This window comes from Chroicocephalus ridibundus, chromosome 25, assembly GCF_963924245.1.
Source record: "Chroicocephalus ridibundus chromosome 25, bChrRid1.1, whole genome shotgun sequence".
In the NCBI taxonomy this organism is placed as follows: domain Eukaryota; kingdom Metazoa; phylum Chordata; class Aves; order Charadriiformes; family Laridae; genus Chroicocephalus; species Chroicocephalus ridibundus.
This window is the reverse complement of record NC_086308.1, coordinates 1,038,911-1,060,135: the sequence shown is the minus strand read 5'-3', so window position 1 is coordinate 1,060,135 and position 21,225 is coordinate 1,038,911. Positions and strand designations below refer to the sequence as shown.

The window sequence follows — 21,225 nt, the reverse complement described above, 5'->3', positions numbered from 1 at the left end:
ATGCGGCTTCCTTTGGGTACTGTGCAAGGGGGAAATGGGGCCCAGGCCATGATTTTAATTTCCCCAACGGTATCCGCATCAATTACTCCAGGCAATACAAAAAGTCCGGCTAAGGTAACCGATGATCTCCCTAATAGTAGCCCTTGTGTTTTCGGGGGTAAAGGACCTGAAACATTAGTTGCTAATAAATGAACAGAGGAATCAAGCAACGTTACTGCGTGTGAGGTTGCCAGGTCCAATCCGGCGCTACCGGCTGTTGCTGGGCGAAGACTTGTGGCGAGGTCACACCCATCTGCATGGCTCGATTCACCGGCGACGATACTTGTGTCTGTGCGCGTCGCTGCCCCGCGCTCCGCAAGCGGTTCCCCTGTATCGGCTGCCCTTGAAAATTATACTTAGAACGACATTGATTAGCATAATGACGCCCCTTCCTGCATCGGGGACAGATCCCAGGGGCTTGGGCTTTAGCCCCCCCATTAGAAGCGGGACAATTTCGTTTGATATGGCCTGGTTTACCACAACCGTAGCAATTTCCTCCTCCAGACGTGCCTCTCATAGCTGCAAAAGCAGCTGCCATCGCTTCAAATTTATGGTCCACAGTACCAATACGATTACAAGCCTCCACCATTTCGACCAAGGTCGGAGCTGGGTTAGGGAGAGATTTAAGTAATTTTTTACAGTCGGCGTTAGCATTTTCAACTGCTAATTTTAATAGCAGAATCTCTCGAGCTTCGGTATTATCTATTTGGCATTCTAAAGCTTGCTTAAGTCTATCAATAAATTGCATGTACGGTTCCCGAGGTTCCTGCGTAATAGAGGTGAATGCCTTTTGAGGTTTACAGGAATCGGGTATTTTGAGTAAAGCCTTTTTTGCTTCTTCGCGGATCACTTCCAGGGCCTCTCGTGGACAATCTCGAGCCTGTGCCGCTGGATCAGAGTGCTGACCCGTACCCATAAGGTGCTCCATGGTCAGTGCGGCAAGAGCAGCATTATTATGACCTACGTAGCTGGTGAGGAGAGTTTGAAGGCCCCCTCTCCAATGCGACTCCCAGAGGGAATACTGGGTAGGGGTTAATAACAATTGCGCTAGCGATTTTAAATCATGAGGAGTCATAACATACGTATCAAAGACAGAAGGCAGCAGGCTCGCAAAATATGGGGAAGAGAGCCCGTGTTCTGTGACGGTACGGCGCAGCTCTTTAATCACCGGGAAGGACAAAGCCTCCCACTGCACTCCCCGGCCTTGATAAATAACAGGGGCGACTATCGTTCGCGCTATTTCCAAGTCACCTTCTTTTAAAGCTTGACGTCTAATATTCGCCCATGTATCATGAGGGTCAGGGGGATACAAGTCAGGCTCTTTATCGGGATCAACGGGCCCCGGGTCAAGCGGATCTTCCTCAGGAGGGTAGCCTGCGGCACAGACCTTTAAGGGTCCGGGCGACTTAGCGCGTCGCAGAGGTAGCGGAGGGGGAAGCAAAGGCTGAGCTGCTGGAGGTTCCCCCTTAGTATCTGGAGAGTCTTTATGTGATTTAACAAAATGAGTAGTGAACGCGACAGTGTTTTATGGGATGTGATGACAAGGTACACTTGATTCTTTATTGCATAGAGGACAGGGTCGGACAAGCTGTCAGGGAGACCCTCCCGTTGAGTCATGAGGCTCAACTTTCTTTCTAAACTCCTTCTCGGAGAGGAGTCTGCCTGAGGCTGGATCCAATGCTAGTCCCAGCCTTGGTTAACGGTTTATGTCTAAAGGATTATATATGTGGAATCAATCCTTTCTATCACTTAGCTAAGATTTCACAGTTTAACGTTCTATTAATCACCTACCGAGAATCTGTTGTGGCAAGGAATCTCTCGACGTCTAGGAGTAGAACCTTAAGCGAGCATCCCTGCTCAAGGGGAGATCCTGGCGTGCAGCCCACTGCCGTGCAGGAGAGCTCCAAGCACTCTTGGGCTGTCCACTATTTATAGAGTAAGAGAATTGACCTACAGTAATATTCGCATGGGAACAAAATATCTAGGCCCCCACTCCAGACAGTGTGTTGGCTGTGTTGCCAGCCATCCCCCAAAGTCCAGGTGACACTCATCACACCTCCCACTGATGGTTATGGCTTGAGCAGGAGCTGGGGAGGGGCAGAAGCGGGAGAGCACAGCGCCACAAGATGCGGCACACAGGGATGTGGTTTAGTGGTGGACCTGGCAGGGCTGGGTTTACAGTTGGACACAATGATGTTAAAGATCCTTTCCAACATAGATGATTCCATGAGTCTGTGATTGTTTTGAGCCTCAGGACTCTGTTTCCTCCTCGCCCCTTCTCTGGGAGGCCAGGAGGTGTCACAGAATTTTCCTACACTTGGCATTGCTCCCCCTCACATCCCTCTGCCCCAGGAAGAGCCCTGGGCCACAAGCGAGGGACAGGATCTGCCTTGCCAGGGCCTGGGGCTGAGGGCTTGGCCTTTCTGCTGCATCAAACAAAGCAAGGGTTTCTTCAGCATTACAGCCACCTGCACTCTGCCTTTGCCCACCTGCAATCACAGCCTCCAATTATCTGCTCTAACGAGTCCCTGGGGAGGCTTTGTCAGGAATGGCCCTCAGTGGGGCTCATTAATGCTTCCAGGTACTTGGAGTTTGACTTCTGATTTCTTGAGCACTCTGTTCAACCTTCTCTCAGGATCTGAGGTCTGTGGACTCAGCAGCAAATACCCCATGGGGCTCATTACAAGACAGAAAGCCTTAACAAGCTTCTCTTTTTGTAATTTTCTTCAAGACTTGTACAGCTAATTGGAGAGGTTTCATAGTGTAATGAAGTAGGAAGATTTCAAAATGCATCTGATAAAAATGATCTTCTCTGTTAAAGGATATATTTTATTACTTTTCACTTTACAGAAGAGGTGATAGAAGCATTCTCTGATTGATATTGGTGCAGAGTGTTTCCTCAGGAAGTCTGGACACCTAGGGAAAGCAGTCCCTTGATGTCCATCGCTGGATGGACAGCCTTGCTCCTCACCTCCCCAACCTCACCATTTCTGACATTGCCCACCTGGGACTTGCATCACTGCTCCTTGCATCAGACTTCTCCACTGCTCTCTGCAGCTGCAGGTTACAGCTCCATTGCACCATCTCCCACCTGAGCCCCTTAGAGACCTGGCTGCACCCAGGCACAGGAGAATTTTCCCCATTCTTCAGAAAAGAAAAGTAAAGCACAATCAGTTTTCATAAAAAATAAATGATATTCTGCAATCATATGCTAAGTACAAGCTACCACTAATGAGGTTGATTTCTACAAGGGATAAACTTAGGTAGTTAGACAAAAAACGATAGATATAAACATAATTAAAGAGCTGGCTAAGGAGGCAATTAGACTGTTGAGAGACAGTCAGGCTGTTGAGTCCCTGAAGGTGAAAGCAGCAGCGTGGGCGAGAGGTACCTGGATGAACAAAGAGTAAATGGAGAAGAAAACTGAAGAATTATGGAAAGGGCCTTTGCCTAGACAGTCTGGATCTGAAAAGGTGACTTTAGAAATGGTCACTGTATCGGGACAAGTAGACAAAAAATTAGAGAAACTAACTGCACTGTGTAACAGGGAGAATAGTTGTAATGGCGTCACAGGGAAGATCAATATTTCTTTGGAATATCCTTTCTGAGAGGTCATGGGATTGGCAGAGGTCTCTTGAGAGAGAGGACAAGCAAGTGGTGCACCCGTCCTTGGAAGAATCCAATAGTGCACCCCAGGGAACCAGAGGCTGCAGAAGCTCACATCGGTGAGGAGCGGGCCATCAGTTGGAGTCCTCTTGGGTGACATTTGTGGGCACCAACAACAGAACGTGTCCAAAACCCATCAGCATGGACTTACCAAGGGTCAATCATGCCTCGCCAACCTGACTGCCTTCACCATGAAGTAACTGCATTTGTGCATGAGGGCAACTCTCGCCATGTTTGTCAATAGCAATAAACTCGGAGGATCATTTGTTTACCAATTAATTGACCAATTACTGCCATGGGCAAAACAGACCCAACTTGGGAAAATTCATTAAATGTATTTCCAATTGATTGTAACAGAATAGGACAGTGAGAAATAAAACACAATTCAAAACACCTTCCCCCCTCCCTCCCTCCCTTCTTCCCAGGCTCAACTTCATTCCTAACTCTTCTACCTTTGCCCCGAGTGGCACAGGGGGGTTGTGGAATGGGAGCTGCCGTCAGTTCATAACACTTTGTTTCTGACCTTGCCCAACTGTCGGTCCTTCCCACTGACTGCAGTTCTCCACAAACTGCTCCAGCGTGGATCCTTTCCACAGGGTACAGTCCTTCAGGCGTGGACTGCTGCAGTGTGGGTCCCCCACAGGCCACAGGTCCTGCTGCAAAACCTGCTCCAGCATGGGCTCCTCTCCTTGGGCAGCAGGTCCTGCCAGGAGCCTGCTCCACCGAGGTCCTCCATGGGCTGCTGCTCTAACGCTCCTAAAGGAAAAAGGCCAGCCCAGCACGGCTTCTCTTCTGGACCAGACCACAAGAAGTCCCGGAGGATGGCCGTTTCCTATGCCCGTGGGACTTGAGAAAACTCAGAAGACTCCAGTGTTTTGGGTATTGCTGAAGAGAGTTTGCATGGTGTCAAGGCCTTCTCTGTTTCTTCGTTCTGCTCCCTCCAGTGAGTAGGTGGGAGGTGAGAAAGAAGTTGAGAGGGGACCCAGCCAGGACCGCTGATCCAAACTGACCAGAGGCATATTCCATACCATATGACCTCATGCTCAGAAATAAAAGCTTGAGGCACAGGAGGAAGATGGTGGGGTTTTTTATTGTTTAAGGAGTCTGCTGCTTGGAGACTGGCTGGGCATTAGTCTGCTTGTGGGAGGTGTTGAGTGATGGTCTCCGTTTCACTTGTTGAGGTTTTTTTTCATCTCTTCTCTTCACCAGTTAAATTGTTATGTTGACCCAAAACTTTTCACACTTTATTTCTTCCTTGTCCCACTTGTGAAGGGGGAAGAAAGTGTGAGCGACTGTGTGGCTGCTGGGCTATTGGCTATTGGCCATGGTCAACACATCACAGCAAGGAAGATTGTGATAGCTGGGAGCGAGTTCAGCGGTTGGCCACCAAGATGCTTAGGGGCTGAAGGGGAAAGGCCTTCTTTAGCCTGGAGAAGGGAAGGTCTTGGGAAGCTCATAGCAGCCTGTGTGTCCCTATGGGGACATTTTCAGGGCCATGGGGCCAGGCTTGTGACAGTGGTGCTTGGCAGGAAGTTAATAGACAATGGTCAGATGTTGAAATAAGGAAGGTTCAGGACAAAGAAAATGAAAATCTTTTTCTCTGTGAGGGCATCCAAGCATTGCAGGAGGTTTCCCAGTGACATTGTGCCATCTCTGTCCTTGGATGTTTTCCATCTCCTACGGGATAAAGCCTTGAGCAACATTTGACCAGCATTGGTCATGCCTTGAGGCATTTGACCAGCTTCCTGAACAAAGCTATCAGTATGCCATGCCTCCTGAGATTCCTGGGAGCAGCCACTTTCTTGTCTTTCTTGTTCTTCTACAAACTTCTCCACATCTCCAGACCAAGTGGTGATTTAGGCGGTAAAGAGAATGGAAACAAAGCCTCTGGCTTGGTTACTATCAACTTAATTGCTAAAAGAGAGTGAGATGGAGGGATCTCAGAGCTTCCAGATTTCTGTGGAAGGTTGAAGGCCTCCAAGAAAGGAGCTGAAAATAAGAGTGTTGAACTAGCCTAGCCTTTACATCACTTCACATGGGATGCTTCTGCTTCCCAATTTCAGTCATTCGCACCCAGAAACCTCACATGCTTTTCTTCCTCTCCTCCCCAAACCTGACCAAGTGACATGAAGAAAGAAAGCAGAAAGGCCCTAGGCCCCTGTGAATCAGCTGGGGTCTGGCACTTGGAGGGCCGCTCAGTGAATGGCAGTTCTTTCGTGGTCCACCCGATAAAGAATCAAGCTGGGAAGTCAGCCTGCAAGAGCAAACCAACAAGGTCCATGGACAGGCAAGGCTGTGTCTGGAGAACCTTTACACCTACAGCATAGATCAAGCTGGGGCTGAACCTCAGGCCTGGGCTTAAAGGGGATCCTGAGCTGATGGACAGAGGGGTGGGAGGAGGCCCCAGGTGAAGCTGCTCAGGGCCATGAAGGCCTGTGGATGTTTTCAGGGCCCTGACATGGTTTCCATGGGAGCCCACCTGCCAGTGCCCTCAGTAGGCCTCCTTCCCTACTGTCCAGGGTTTATGCTCTGCTCCTCTCCTTCCCTGTTCCCCTGGAGATCTGGGAGACCACCATTTGATGGTCACTACAGCCAAGGCTGAGACTGGTCTTCGCATCTCTGACCAGCTCTGCCTCTTGGCAGTACCAGCTCCACTTGTGCATCAGTGTGGCCCATTTGGCAGCTGTGCTAAGAACCATCAGCATGGACTTACCATGGGTAAATCAAAGAAAAAGGAAGCCTACAGAAGGTGGAAGCAAGGACAGGTAGCCTGGGAGGAATACAGAGAAATTGTCCAAGCAGCCATGGATCATGTCAGGAGAGCTAAAGCCCAGAGAGAGTCAAATCTGGCCAGAGGCATCAAGGGCAACAAGAAAGCTGAATAAAGAACACGGACTTCACAGTATCCAAGTGCTGTTGTGTAGAGTTCTTTGCTTCAACACCAAGCTGTGTGAAGCAGTTGACAAGCTGGAGGGATGGGATGCGATCCAGAAGGACCTGGACAGGCTTGAGAGATGGGCCTGTGTGGACCTCATGAAGTTCAACCAGGCCAGGTGCAAGGTCCTGCACGTGGGTTGGGGCAATCCCAGGCACAAATACAGGCTGGGTGGATAATGGCTTGAGAGCAGCCCTGAGGAGAGGGACTTGGGTGTGCTGGTGGATGAGAAGCTCAACCTGAGCCAGCAATGTGCACTCGCAGCCTGCTCCGGTGTGGGTCCCCCACAGGCCACACTTCCTGCCAGAAACCCTGCAGAGGCATGCTGGAGTGGATGGCAGGTGGACACAAAACGATGGATGAGATTCCCACAACGAGAGTAAAAGCTGCAGTCCCCAGGGCCAGAGAGAAACAGGCCTTGGCTGCGCAGCCCTGGCAGGAGAGGGGTTTGCTGTCCCAGGTTACTCTGAAGCACTGTGGGACCTATGGCAGCGGTGGAGCTGATCTGCAAGAAGGACAAGCTGCTGCTGAGAAGGTCCCTGGGGGAGGACAGCTTGTGATCTAGCCACACTGTGGGCATCATGCTGGGGGCTGACTGGCTAGATAGTGGCTCTGCAGAGAAGGACCTTGGGGTCCTGGAGGACAAACAGCTGAGCATGAGCCAGCAATGCACCACCATGACAAAGGCCAACAGCCTCCTGGGCTGCAGCAGGAAAAGCATTGCTGGCAGATGGAGGGAGGTGACCTTCCCCTCTCCTTGGCACTGGTGAGGCCACACCTGGAGTGCCCACACCCTGCACACTCCCACAACTTAGCTCTACACTGACATTTTCCTCTCCCAGGCTTTTACCAGCCCATCCCAGCTGTTCCTCATCTCTCTCCAGAGCCCTTGCCCTCTCCTCTGCCCAGCCAAGCACAGCTGCCCAGTCTGGGCTGGTCCCACAGCAGTGCCCACCACAGTTGCTGCAGAGCTCTCGGCACTCACTCCACAGCCCCAGCTCCTCTGAAGGGCACACAGCCCCTGGGGGGCAGACAAGGAGCTCAGCCTCCCCATCAGCCCCAGGCTAGTGCTGGCCTCAAGGCAATGAGGAAAACAGGCTAGTCACTCTCTGCCTCTCCTGATAGCCTTTTGAGGTGACCCCCAACCCTGAGTGAATTTGCCCCCTCCTCTGCTCACATCAGCCCCGCTCCCCAGGACAGCACGACATTCCTTGGCCCTGAGGGTCCTCCGGCAGCTCCCACACCTCTCCAGCCTCCCTCTCCCACGCCTACCGGATCCACACTGACTTTCTGGGCATTGCAGAGTCCTTGTTTGTGCATACCTCTGTTTAGTGTTTTGCTTGTGGGGGACTTCACCTCTGTGGATGTTTCATCTCCTGTGTCTTCATTCACTCCCAGCTCAGGGCACGTGGTGAGTCCCCATCCTCTCCTCACACGTCCCAATTCATTTCCATAGAGCCTGCTGTGTGCCATAAGTCCTGACACATGTGAAGCAGCCTGAGGAGGTAATCGGGAGCTCATGCACCATCTCCACTACCACTGGAGACAAGAAGAGAGCCTTTCGAACCAGAACATTTGGTCCACGGAACCCAATAGTACAGTGAGCTTAACCCCAAACACAGGGAGAACACAGGGAGAACAGACTCTTTGAAAGACCAGTTCGTTGGACATTTTATAGGCAGCACCTTTGGAGGAAGCACCTAGCATCCAGGCACTGCACCTGGGAGATGCCTTTTTCTTGAAGAGCTGCTATTAGGCAGGTCACCTTTGACACAGTGTTGTGCAAGGGTCAGACACAACTGGAACAAACCTCAAGACAAGTGGTACAAACCCAGAAAATTATACAGAAGCAGGATGACTGCAAGAGAAAAAAGCAGGCTTATTGCCTAAGAGAAAGTCTAGAAAACATGCGGAGAAGGGGAGACAATTTATTAATGGTGAAACAACGTCCATTAAGCCAGTTTCCATAGGGCATCCTTGAGCTCCTGGTTCCTCATGCTGTAGATGAGGGGGTTCAGTACTGGAGGCACCAATGAGTACAGGACTGCCACCACCAGGTCTAGAGCTGGGGAGGAGATGGAGGGGGGCTTCAGGTAGGCAAACACGGCAGTGCTGAGAAACAGGGAGATGACAGACAGATGAGGGAGGCACGTGGAAAAGGCTTTGTGCCGTCCCTGCTCAGAGGGGATCCTCAGCACGGCCCTGAAGATCTGCACATAGGACAGCACGATGAACACAAAACAACCACATGCTAAACAGACACTAACCACAAGAAGCCCAGCTTCCCTGAAGTAATAGTCTGTGCAGGAGAGCTTGAGGATCTGGGGGATTTCACAGAAGAACTGGTCCAGGGCATTGCCCTGGCAGAGGGGTAGGGAAAATGTACTGGCCGTGTGCAGGAGAGCATAGAGAAACCCACTGCCCCAGGCAGCTGCTGCCATGTGGACACAAGCTCTGCTGCCCAGGAGGGTCCCGTAGTGCAGGGGTTTGCAGATGGCAACGTAGCGGTCGTAGGACATGACAGTGAGAAGAAAATACTCTGCTGAAATGAAAAAGACAAACAGAAAGACCTGTGCAACACATCCTCCATAGGAGATGGCCCTGGTGTCCCAGAGGGAATTGGCCATGGATTTGGGGACAGTGGTGGAGATGGAGCCAGGTCGAGGAGGGAGAGGTTGAGGAGGAAGAAGTACATGGGGGTGTGGAGGCGGTGGTCACAGGCGATGGCGGTGATGATGAGGCCGTTGGCCAGGAGGGCAGCCAGGTAGATGCCCAGGAAGAGCCCGAAGTGCAAGAGCTGCAGCTCCCGTGTATCTGCGAATGCCAGGAGGAGGAACTGGGTGGTGGAGCTGCCATTGGATATTTGTCTTCTGGACATGGGGACCTGTTCAAGAAGGAGACCAAAGTCTATTCAGTTTCTCAGAAAAACTTCTGAAAGTTCCTCTCCCCTTTCAAGCAGACCTTTGGCAGGTCCCTTTCATGAGCTGTGGTTGGTGCTGGCTGAGGGTGCCGCTGGGAGCAGGGGGCTCTGCAGGATTCAGTCCTGCCTACAGCAATTGGTCGATAGGAAGACGGAGTGATCTTAGCCTACATCCACTTTTGATATCGAAGAGCTTTCCAGCATTGTCACTCCTAATTCACCCGACGGCAGAGCAAAGTTGAGGGGAATTTGCTTTGTGGACTTTGTTCCAGTTGTCACACAAGAGCTGAGGAGTTTTGGAGCATTCCTGCTGCACTCCAAGTGAAATCCTGTGGGTGCTGGCAGGCAAAGGGACTGTCCCTCAGTGAAGAGTGTGGAGAGCTGACCTGTCCCTCAGCCCTGCTCCCAGCTGCCCTGGGCAGGCACCTTTTTGAGCTGGAGGACAGTAACACCCAGGTGTTCCCCCCAGAAGACCAGGACACTGCTGAGAGCAGAGGAATCTCATCTCTCCCCTCCCAGCCAGGGACACAGAGGCCTCATTGCAGCTGCCGACCTACAGCCGTCCCGTGGCATCTCCCTGGCCTTAGCGCTGTGGTGTCTTCTCTGTCGGGTACTTAGAAAACACAGAGATGCCATGGCAGAGTTGTGACCTTCTGGAGGGCAGCCTGCAGCTCAGCAGGGTCCCCTCAGGGAAAGAGCCAAACGTCTTTAAGATGGGGTGTCCTAAAAGGTCTTTTCCAGTCAGGCACACTTTGGTGCCTGGCTCCAAAGTCCGCGAGGGCATTTGGCTGCTTTTCCTCCATGGAAACATCTGCATGGCAGGACCCAAGTGCTTGTGTCTCAGCTGAAGCTGAATCCCCATCTCCCTCTGTGTTGGTTGAGCTGTTGGGAAGGAAAGTGATGGCCGAGTGTTTGTGACGCTGAGAGTGGGGGGACTGCACTGTGTGGGAGAGGAGACCTGGGAGCTGCTGCAGGAAAGGTGCTTGCACTGCAGCGGATGGCAGGGGGGTGCCCGAATCCCCCCTCCCCTCACGTTTCTGGGATCTCCTCCCTCGCCCTCTCTGACAAGGTTTCTGCTGCCTGGAGCTGTCTCTGCTGGGAACCACTTCTCTGTGCCCAGGTCTCCTCCTTTGCAGTGCTCACAGAAAGAGAACTCCATCCCACCTGCGATGTGCTCAGCTCTGCCCTGCAAACACCTCCTGGCAGCAGGGAACTGCTCCAGGGCATCTCTGCCTGCACAGGGGCAAAGGGGCGGCTCAGAGAACTCAAAGGGAGTGGGCGACCCCGTGCCTTCGCAAGAGTGGGAAAATGAAGTCCCATCTCCCACTGTCCACCCAGCCAAACAAGGTGACTCGTCTCAAAGCACAGACTCCTTCCCTTTCAGGTAATCCCCACTTTGACCAGCCTCTTGAAAAGTTTCCTTGGAAATGCCCTGGCAGTGATCCCCCGGGGTGCAGGGACCGTCTGCGGAAAGACAGCCCTGGGCTCCTCTGGCTGCACACCCAGGTTGGTACCCCTGCAGTCATCCCAAAGACAAGGAAACCACCGTGCCCCGACCTGCTGAAGTGCAGCAGGGAAGCCCTGCTCCAGAGCACGTCCTCCTCCTCTACTTGGGAATCTCTGAGAATCCTCCTGCCAGGTCCTGCAGGCTGCGGGATGAACCAGGTCTAGGATGTCCTCCAAAGAACACCAAACTCAGTGCCCTGCAGCCAGAGACTTACCATATAGAGGGCTGTGAAGATTCCTCCCGCAGTGAGAGCTCAGCTATCCCCCCGCTCCTAGAGTGCCTTTAACATCTCTGCCTTGCTCCTCTCCCCTTGGCACCTGCAGGCAGTGCCCTCAGCCCTGCTGCGCTTTGGGCAGAGCTGTCTCTCTGCAGTGCTGTGGAAGGAGTGCTGCCCGCTTGCCATGAGCTCCCTCTGTCCCAGGAGCCCAGCCCAGCTCAGCAGCAGAGGAGCAGCCCAAGGCAGCCCTTGCTCTGCCCACTTTGGCCTCCCTTCAGGTGTCCCTGGGGCTTCGGGAGAACCTGCTGGGAAACAGGCTGAAGTCAGCACTGAGGTTCCCTTCCTCAGCTGGGCAGAGACACTTCTTTCCAGCTGTGTCGTTTCTATTACCAGAGACAGAGTTAGGCATGAGAATAGCCTTTCCTTGTCTCACCATTAGACAGGACACCCAGACAGCTCTTTACCCCTGGTGAGTGCAGTGATGCAGCTGAATCATTTGAGGCATCTCATCCTGGGTTTGAAGTCCTGGGCTAGAGGAGGACTCCCTCTTGTTCCTTCCACAAACCCACAGGAGGTGGGATTCTTCTTGCCTCAGTTCAGGTGTGCACAAATACAGGCAGCTGTATGGGAGCTCCTTGTCTCAGCTCTCAGGCTACTTCATGGAGATTGAGGATGTTGTTCAGGTGGAAACACCTGGTGACATTGGAGGTGACACCAGAGCTTGTCCAAGACATTTGCAGGTGACTGCAAGCTCTAATGCGGCAATGCTGAGAGACAAGGCAGCATCGGGGGGCACCATCCTGGAGCCTTGTGAGGAATTCCTTTGGCAGATGGAAATGACAGCAGGTGTTTACGTTTACGACAACTAAAACCTTTCCTTTTCCTTATATCTACAGCAGCCTACAGAGGTCATCAGCTGAGCAAATGGACTTAAGTCCCTCTCTTTCTCTTCTCCATCAGCTGTAGTTCCTAGCTCTCCACTGACTGTAATGGCAGCTGTTTCACGGACATCCCTACATGGCTTAACCCAATTCAGGACGCTTCTCAATGGCCAAACACAGGCCTGTGGTGCTAAGTGAGATGCCAGCGCTCTCCAGCACAGGCTGGCAGGGACCGCACAGGACCTATGGGAAAGCCATTGGTGTTCAGAGCAGATGCCTGAGGGACACCTCAGAGGGCACTGCAGGCCGATTTGGTTCCTTTGTGCAAGCCTATGTGGCATCTCAGGCACGTTCAGTTTCCGTGGATCAGCGACTGAAACCCACCACTGCAGTGAGGCACGGTCTCACCCATCTCCATTCAGCTGATGCAGAGCAGGTCATGAACAGGAAGCCTATCACACTGGGGTCTCAAATGATTTGGCTGCTCCCAAACTCTCCCAGTTCTTCTTTCAACAATCCTTTCCTGAGGCCCTTGATGAGACAGTTGACACAGGTGAGTGATTTTCACAGTGTTCCTGGATCACAGCTTATCCACACCCAAGGACATTTTGAGCAGCACCTTGTCATCCTGGAGATCAGCTTCACCTCCAGCACAGGTCTTCAGCAACACTACAGACAACAAAGCCTGCTTCTTCCAGGGCTACAGAGCCCAGCCTGGCTTTTCTGGTGTTGTAGGGAGCAGCGTTTCCTCGTTTAGTGCCTTCACATTGCCGCCTGCCGTCGCATCCAGTATGTCTCTGGTCTCGAGCACAGCATTAGCAGGTGTGGGGTCTTGGGCACTTGGTACTGGGTTTGCCTGGGACAAGTCCAAGCTTGGCCCCAGTGCTCCAGCTCAGGTGCTGCAGACCAAATGTGCACCAGTGCCCTCAGCCTGGGGCACAGACCGGAGGAGCTGGAGTCCCATGTGCCATCCTAGAGTTTGTACGTTGGTGGAATAAGTGGCAAGGGGTGGTGGGACAGATCACAGTGGTGCTGCCATGGTGCATAGGGGCTTTTCAGGAGAGACGGGCCAGGAAGATGAGGAGGGAGATGCCCTCCATGTGCAGGAGCTTGTTCTATGTGTGGAGCTCCCCTATGGGGTGCGCAGCAGGTTGCGTGAGCCCTTGTGAGTGAGGGTCAGAGGAGAGGCCTGTTAGTGTGACACCCTCGTGGGAGACAAAGCACCTGCAATCAGGGTAAGGAAGTGGAGAAAGGTTTGCTTAAGCAAGCCATGGAAGTCCTCAGATCCATGACCCCAAGTGCTATTGGAGACTTTAATGACACTCACTGGCAGGTGAGCGTGGCAGGATGCATACTGTCCAGCTGGTGTTGGGGTCTCTTTGGACAACTTCTTTGCACAGGCGCAGACCAACAAAGGTGATGCTCACTCCAATCCAGTCCTTGCAAAAGAGGAAGCGCTGATCAGGGATGCGAAAACCAGTGTCAGCTTTGGCTGTAGGGACCATGAAATACTGGGAGAAGATTTTAGCCTCTTCAGGGGACTTTCAGTGGTAGGCCCATGGGCAGCAGTATTCAAAGGCAGCAGAGCTCAGTACAGTTGGTCTTTCAGAGAGCCATTGAAGAAAAGAGCCGACCTTTTGATCCCTCAGCTTTTACACTGAGCATGGGAGATGGGATGGAACACTCAGGAGATGGGATGGAACCATGGTAATGCTGGCCTCCTTTGTGGTATCTCTGCAATAAAAGGGAGTTTCCTCAGTGCCATGGGTGAAAATAGGCCTTTTCTTCCCAAACTGGAGTGCAGAACACACTCAGGGAACTGAAGGCTGAAAGGCCTTGATGATGTTCTTGGGTGCTGAATGGACTTGGGGGATGGATGGGGGCATCCCTCATGTCTCATCATGATGAGAAGTCATGACATGAGATGTCAAAACTGGCTCATAAGTCATGACTGACTCACCCCAGAATTCCCTCTCGATTGCCGGTACATCAACATTCAGGGACGGAGCACCAGCCACGTCCCTTGCCTTTGGGGATTCACAAAGTCCAAGCCTGATGGTGAAGTCGTCACTCACAGGAACGATGGGTGGCCCCATTGAGGCCATCGCTGCCATTCAGGAACAGCAGGGAAAGCTCTGGGTGACGAAGGATGCCAGGACATGGCCCAGAAAGAGAAGATCAGTGCTAATCCTGACACCTGAGTGCAAAGAAATAGTTGCACCTCTACAAAATAAATTACAAAAAATCCCAAACTAAACCCAGAGAACAGCATCCGCCACCAGCACCGTTTCAGTGGTAGTTCCAACCGCTGCAGAGCTGCAGCTGATGGCCCTGCTGTCCCTGTCGCAGGAATCCAACTGACAGCAGTTACCAAGGCCCTTTGGGAAGACTGCACTGGGTGTCACCTTCTCTGAAGAGGACCTGCTGCTTCCCTCTGGCTGCCATTAGCAGCAGAGCCCTCTGGTTCTCCAGCCCACACTTTGCCCCCTTGGACACAGGAGGGACCGGCTTTCAGCCACTGCCTTAACAGCTGCCTTTGCTGTGCTCCTTTTCTGTCTCTCTTCCTACCGCATCCGTCAGGATGGGCTTCTCATTCCAGACGGAGCCCAAAGCCTCAGAGTACACTGCCACCCCTACTCACCCACCCTGGGATGTGTTGAAGAAATAACAATTAGCAAATAGGAACTCTACCCACAGTGCGTATCTGGCCAGCCTATAAAGCTGTAACAGCTCATCCTAAAGCTCCGAAGGCATAGACCAGACGATACTTTGATCCCACATCTACCTCCTGTATGATCTGTTCTTAAGGTCAAATCATTGTTTCCTTCGGAAGAGGATGGGAGGTGAGGAGAAGTGGGCAGTAAACGATGAATGGTTGGGAAAAAGCAGCCAAGCAAGTGTCAAAGGCAGGAGCCGAGTTGTCCCAAGGCCAGCTCAGCCCAAGGAGCTTTGGCTGGCCCGCTCTTGAGGATGCCAAGCCCTGGCCAGGTGAGCTCACAAGCAGTGGGTGGGTGTCACATCACTGCCCCTTTGTGACAGGGGTCACCCCCGCACGCACGGGGACGCACTGTGGCCCCTCAGCTACCACAGCTGGGGCACCTCCTGCAGCCACCAGCCGGCAGCTGTTGGGCTGCCCCAGGCACTGCTGGCCAAGGGCTGCTCATCTGCCCACAGAGCTCCCGCCTCTGCCTGGAGCCGCACCAGCCCCAGGCATAAAAACCTGCCCAGGGCTGTCAGCGAGCCCCTTCACAGCTTTGGCTGGCACAGTCGGGGGGCTGAGGACTTCTTTTCCACTCTTCCCAGGCACAGGACTGTGTCTGTGAGACTCCTGCAGCAAAGCACCTGGTGTCTGACAGGTTCAGAACTTCTTGACTTCAAGGGTGGCAGAGCACGGGGACAGGCTGCCCAGAGAGGTGCTGTAGCCTCTGTATCTGGAGATATTCAAACCCCACCTGGACGCATTCCTGTGCAACCTGCTCTAGCTCAACCTGCTCTGGCAGGGGAGGTGGACTAGATGATTTCCAGAGGTCCCTTACAACCCCTATCATTCCGTGATTCTGTGATTTTTATCTGCCCCAGAAGATCCAGCCACAGGCTGACTGAAGGAGCACTACAAAAGAACCACCTTGAGCAACTGCACTGGGTGCACCTTGGGTGGCTGCCAGGCCCCCACCCAGCTGCTCTCCCACCCTCCAGATCCAAAAAACATTTGTGGTTGGCTTTTTAGCATCTGGTTTAACCCCACAACCTGCCTGGAGGGCAATGAGTGTTGCCTCTGCCCCAAGAAGGCAGCTGGTTGCTATTCCTGCCCTCCTTGAGCTCGCCAGTTGGGCCCCTGCACCTCCTGCGTCCTCCAGTTTTCCCCACTCTTGCTCGGGGCACTGAGTTCCTCCTGCTCAGCTCAGGGCAGGGAGTTTTCCTCCTGCTCCACTTGGGGAGGCTTTCTTCTTTATATCCTTCCCTTGGGGCATCCAGTGTGGCCTCAGCCTTGCTTGGGTGGCTTCTTTTCATCGTGTCCCCCTCAGGACAGCTGGTTTTTCCCCTCTCTTGCCTGGGGAGGCTCCTTTTGCCCCTGCCCTACACCAGGTGCCTGGATTTACTCCTGCCCTGCTCAAGGTGGCTCTTTGTGCCTCTGCTGAAATCGGGGTGACTCGCTTTGCTCCTGCCCCACTTGGGGCATTTAGTTTTTTCCCTCTCCGGCTCAGGTCATCTCCTTCTGCCCCTGCCCCCGCCCCGCTCCCAGGGGCCATTAAAGTCCCGGCCACAGCAGGACCACCGGGGCTCCAGCGCCATTTGCCTGGGACCAGCCCCTGGCCAAGTGCTGCCTGAATTGTCACATCACAACCACGCTTTTGCTTCCCAGCCTCCTCTAGCACCGCTCCTCCAGCTGGCATCTGACATTGGAAAAAGAGCCCGAGCCCTGTGATCCCTCAGCTTTTATACTGAGCAAGGTGCCGGTGGGATGGAGTACTCCGTTAGTCAGCTTTGGGTCACCTCTCCTGTGCGCTCCTCCCCAAAGGTGCCATCCCTCTACGCTTCTCCCTTCCGACCCTCCGTGCCCTGCCATGTGTAACCCACCACAGTCATCCTTCCCAACTCTCCTGCTACCAACAGTGCTAACAGGGTGGGATTCCTCAAGGGCTCCCCCAGCTTGGCATCATCCAGAAAGGAGGTGAAAGTGCATTGTCTGCCATCATACGGAGAGATAATAATGTTCCATAGTAGTTGTCAAGGGCTGGTCTTTGATGGATGCCACTAGTAAGTGGGTTCCACAAGGACTTTGTACCACAGATGATGTCCCTCCGTCATTATTCAGACAGCTTTCCACCAAGCACATCGTCCACTTCTTCAGCCCGGCTGTCAACAACCTGGCTATAAGGAGACTACAGAAGACCATGTCAAAGGCCTTGCTAAAGTCCGGGTACACAACGTCCCCTTCTTTTCCCTCCCACATGTCTTCTGCCATCCCTTTCTTGTCCTTCAAACCCCTGCAGATGGCTGCAGGAGGACTTGTCATATCCCGTTCCCTGATGAGGCTGGCTAGTCTGTCATTGTCCCAATCCTCCTTCCTACCCTTTTGGAACACTGAGTTCATGTCCGCATTTTCCAAGGCCCCAGGAACCTCTCAGATGGCTCTGGCCTTTCCAAGGTGTTGGAGAGAGATGTCACAATGACACTGGCCAGCCTTCCCCATCTCCCTGACACCAAAAGTCTTCTCACTGTGGAAAACTTCCAGAGGCGTCACTTTCCAAGGAGTGCCCAGGACACAATACTTAACTTGTCCAGGCCCTCAGGGCCACTTCAGAAGAGTGATTTCTTCCTACAAGCCCACGACTCCAACGGGATCTCTCGGCAGCCGACAGCTTTCCTAAGCTGTTTCTGTCAGTTCCTCCCAACCCCCATCCTTCCTTCTCCTCAGGCTGTAGATGAGAGGATCGAGCAGGGGTGAGGTGCGTGTTGAAACAGGGCTTTGTTAAACTCTCTCAGGAGGGCTGTTCTGGGCATCCCACTGAGAGTGGTGGGGGTGCCGCAGAAAGGAGTGGCTCCAGGGAGGGCAGAGGAGCCGGTGGAGAAGGCCTTCTGCCTGCCCATGCTGGGCAGGAGAGCTGCCCCCAAGTGCAGCTCTGATGCACGCGCAGGATTCCAGCATGAACAGGAAGGGGAAGGTTGGGTCTAAAAAGAGGTTATGAAAACAAAGTCCATGATGAATGTAATGGTTTCACATCAGGAGAGTTTCAGCATTGGTGCAAACAACCCAGCCCACCTATTTCTGAAGACCTTTGCTTCTCTGTCAGGTGCTTAAAAAAATAGTGAAGGACGTTCAGAGAGGTGAAACATGGAGAGTGTGTGCCTCTCACTGCATTCCTACTCCCTAGACGTGCTCTGTGCTCTGTGAGAGGTGAGAAATGCCATCTTCTAGAGGGCAATGCCGCTCACGCCTGCAGAACCCTTTCGGACTGCACAGGGGAGATGCTCCACAGAGGTGCTTCTGTCACACCGTGTCATCAAAGGGACAGGCCATGAAGAGAGGGGAGGGTGAGGTAGCACACAGGTGTTCCTGGAGACACACCCAGCACTGTCAGGGCGCTGGCAGGGCTGCTCAGAGACACGAGTCCTTCCCTGGCACGGGCAGAGGCCCTGCAGCAGACTCCATGGCCTCCTGTTGCCACTCCCAGAGGCCGGCAGCACCTCAGCCCCGCGCTGTGTCTCCCTGCTCGGCACCTCTCTGAGATGCCCCACGGCGTGAGGAATGGACACAGGGACCTGGGGTCAAGGAAGCCCATCCCAGGGCTGCATTCAGGGGGTTTCCCAGGGGACGTTACTCTCCAATGAAGGGACACTGCCTGTCCCACAGCACTTTCGGGCATTTCTAAGAACAGCTGCTGGTGTTTGTGCTCTCTCGGGTTCATGTCCCCACATGCACACGGTGTGCATGCCGAAATCTCCTCTGAACCATGCAAACAGGGACTTCTGACCTCGTTATTCGGTGTCTCTCCACAGGCAGACAAACATCCTCTCTGGGTTTGCGTAGGCGTCCAGTTCTGCAAATGGTGGTTTCAGGTGTCTGTTCTGTGACGATTGCCCTGGGACAGCTTCCCCGGGGTGTCCAGCAAACAAAGGCACAGACCAGACCCCGCTCTGCTGGTCCTTCAGTTCTGTCCCTGGAGGTGTGGCTGTGCAAGGACACTGTTGTGTGTGCCCTCACCCTGCACACGCACACTCTTTACTGGGCATCCCTCACCAGGGAACGTTTGAAGGAACGCTCTTGACAGCAACTGTGGAAGAAGACCTGATCCTTCCTGCACTGCCCTGAGCAGATCCCCTTTCATGGTGGAAACTCTGTTATGCAGACGAGCTTTTTCTCAGAGGTGCCCATTGCTTCTCCTTGCCTGTGATCACAGAGCTGCTACACAGCAGCACCATGACCAAGCTGCCAGAGCACTCAGGCCTTAGATCAACACAGGGGCTCAGAAGGCGAGTGTGGAAGTGAAAATAGAGCAGCCCCGGAAAGAACAAGTGCTGGTGCTCTGCAAGTACTGGGATTCTTTCCCCTCCTCCTCGGCGCTCAGGCTCTACCCCTGCAGCTCCAGAAAAGGCCTGAGAAGAAGGATTTTGGGCATGACTCTGAGTCTCAGAAATTTGGATAGATAGGTAGTAAAAAAAAAAAAATCTCAAATAATGACATTTATTTGAGGACAAAAGTATATAATTTAAAAAAAAAAAAAAAGGCAAGAAAAAGCCAAAACCCTCAACCAAACCTAACACACAGTTACCTAACCCCTAACCAAACCTACAGAAGACAGACTTGGCGTATAATGAATTACATTATGAGTGATTTGCAGGAGACAGTTTATGGCTGCAGAAAATAACCTGGTCATTAATTTCCAGAGGGCATCCTTGAGCTCCTGGTTCCTCATGCTGTAGATGAGGGGGTTCACGGCTGGAGGCACCACGGAGTACAGCACAGCCACCACCACATCCAGCGATGGGGAGGAGATAGAGGGGGGCTTCAGGTAGGCAAACACGGCAGTGCTGACAAGCAGGGAGACCACGGCCAGGTGAGGGAGGCACGTGGAAAAGGCTTTGTGCCGTCCCTGCTCAGAGGGGATCCTCAGCACGGCCCTGAAGATCTGCACATAGGACAGCACGATGAACACAAAGCAAACAAAAGCTAAAAAACACGCTAATACAAGAAGCCCAACTTCCCTGAGGGAGTCTGAGTGTGAGCAGGAGAGCTTGAGGATCTGGGGGATTTCACAGAAGAACTGGTCCAGGGCATTGCCCTGGCAGAGGGGTAGGGAAAATGTATTGGCCGTGTGCAGGAGAGCATAGAGAAACCCACTGCCCCAGGCAGCTGCTGCCATGTGGACACAAGCTCTGCTGCCCAGGAGGGTCCCGTAGTGCAGGGGTTTGCAGATGGCAACGTAGCGGTCATAGGCCATGACGGTGAGAAGATAAAACTCTGCTACAGCACAGAAAAAGAAAAAAAAGACCTGTGTAACACATCCTGTGTAGGAAATGGCCCTGGTGTCCCAGAGGGAATTGGCCATGGATTTGGGGACAATGTTGGTGATGGAGCCCAGGTCCAGAACAGAGAGGTTGAGGAGGAAGAAGTACATGGGGGTGTGGAGGCGGTGGTCACAGGCGATGGTGGTGATGATGAGGCCGTTGCCCAGGAGGGCAGCCAGGTAGATGCCCAGGAAGAGCCCGAAGTGCAAGAGCTGCAGCTCCCGTGTGTCTGCGAACGCCAGGAGGAGGAACTGGGTGATGGAGCTGCTGTTGGACATTTGGTGCCCCTGGGTGTGGAGCACTGAACAAGGAGGAAAGCACAGTGACAACTTAGGGGAGAGTTTTCGGAGAAAAATCCACACCATTTCTCATACCTCACACTCTGCACTGCTTTTCCATTTCTATCAGATCTTCATTCAGCTCTGTGGCTGGAGCTCTGGTTGGTTCTGTCCAGGTGTGCCAGGAGGAGTGGGACCTCTGCCCGCCGGATGCCCAGGAGTCAGCCCTGCTCTGCAGCAGCAGATTCGTGGGAATGGGGTGGGCAGTCCTGGTGTCCCAATTTCTCAGATAAACATCTCCTCATGAAAACAGGGCTTGTCAGTCTCTGCACTCCCATTGCCATGAAACCACAGTTGCAAGAGTGTTGGAGAGAGGTTCTTATACAGCTCTCTCCCATCTCAGCAGGAGATTCTCTTGGATTTCAGAAACCCTCACCATTTCTGCTGCATTCAGGGACAGCAAAGGGAGTCCTGCCAGGCGAGGGGATTGTCTGAGGGTTAGTGCAGAGCGAGGGGAGCTGGTCTGTCCCTCTGTCTTGTTCCCAGCTGCCCTCTGCTTGTGCCTTTCTGAGACAGAGGGGAATCACACTCACATGTAGACCTGAAAAGACACCAGGCGCTGCTGAGAGCAGAGAAACCCACTGCCGAGAGCTCAGCGTCTCACCTTTTCTCAAGGTCTCAGCACCCCACTTCTCGCCAAGGACACACATGGCTCGTTTCACAAACCCAGCAGCCTTTCCTTGGTCGTAGCGTCTCTGCGCTTCTCCACTGG

The 21,225-nt window shown here is 53.1% G+C and overlaps 1 protein-coding gene and 1 pseudogene across 1 annotated transcript; both read right to left on the bottom strand.

Annotated features, from left to right (window-relative positions):
- Nucleotides 1-8,592: 8,592 nt before the first annotated feature.
- On the bottom strand, nt 8,593-14,270 carry LOC134527023 (olfactory receptor 14C36-like; annotated as a pseudogene).
- A 5,319-nt stretch (nt 14,271-19,589) lies between these two features.
- Nucleotides 19,590-20,078, bottom strand: LOC134507664 (olfactory receptor 14J1-like; the record flags this gene model as incomplete). The annotated part of the gene is made up of 1 exon (XM_063318452.1): nt 19,590-20,078. A coding segment is annotated over one exon (489 nt), but the record flags the coding sequence as incomplete, so codon positions are not given.
- Between the last annotated feature and the right edge of the window lie 1,147 nt (nt 20,079-21,225).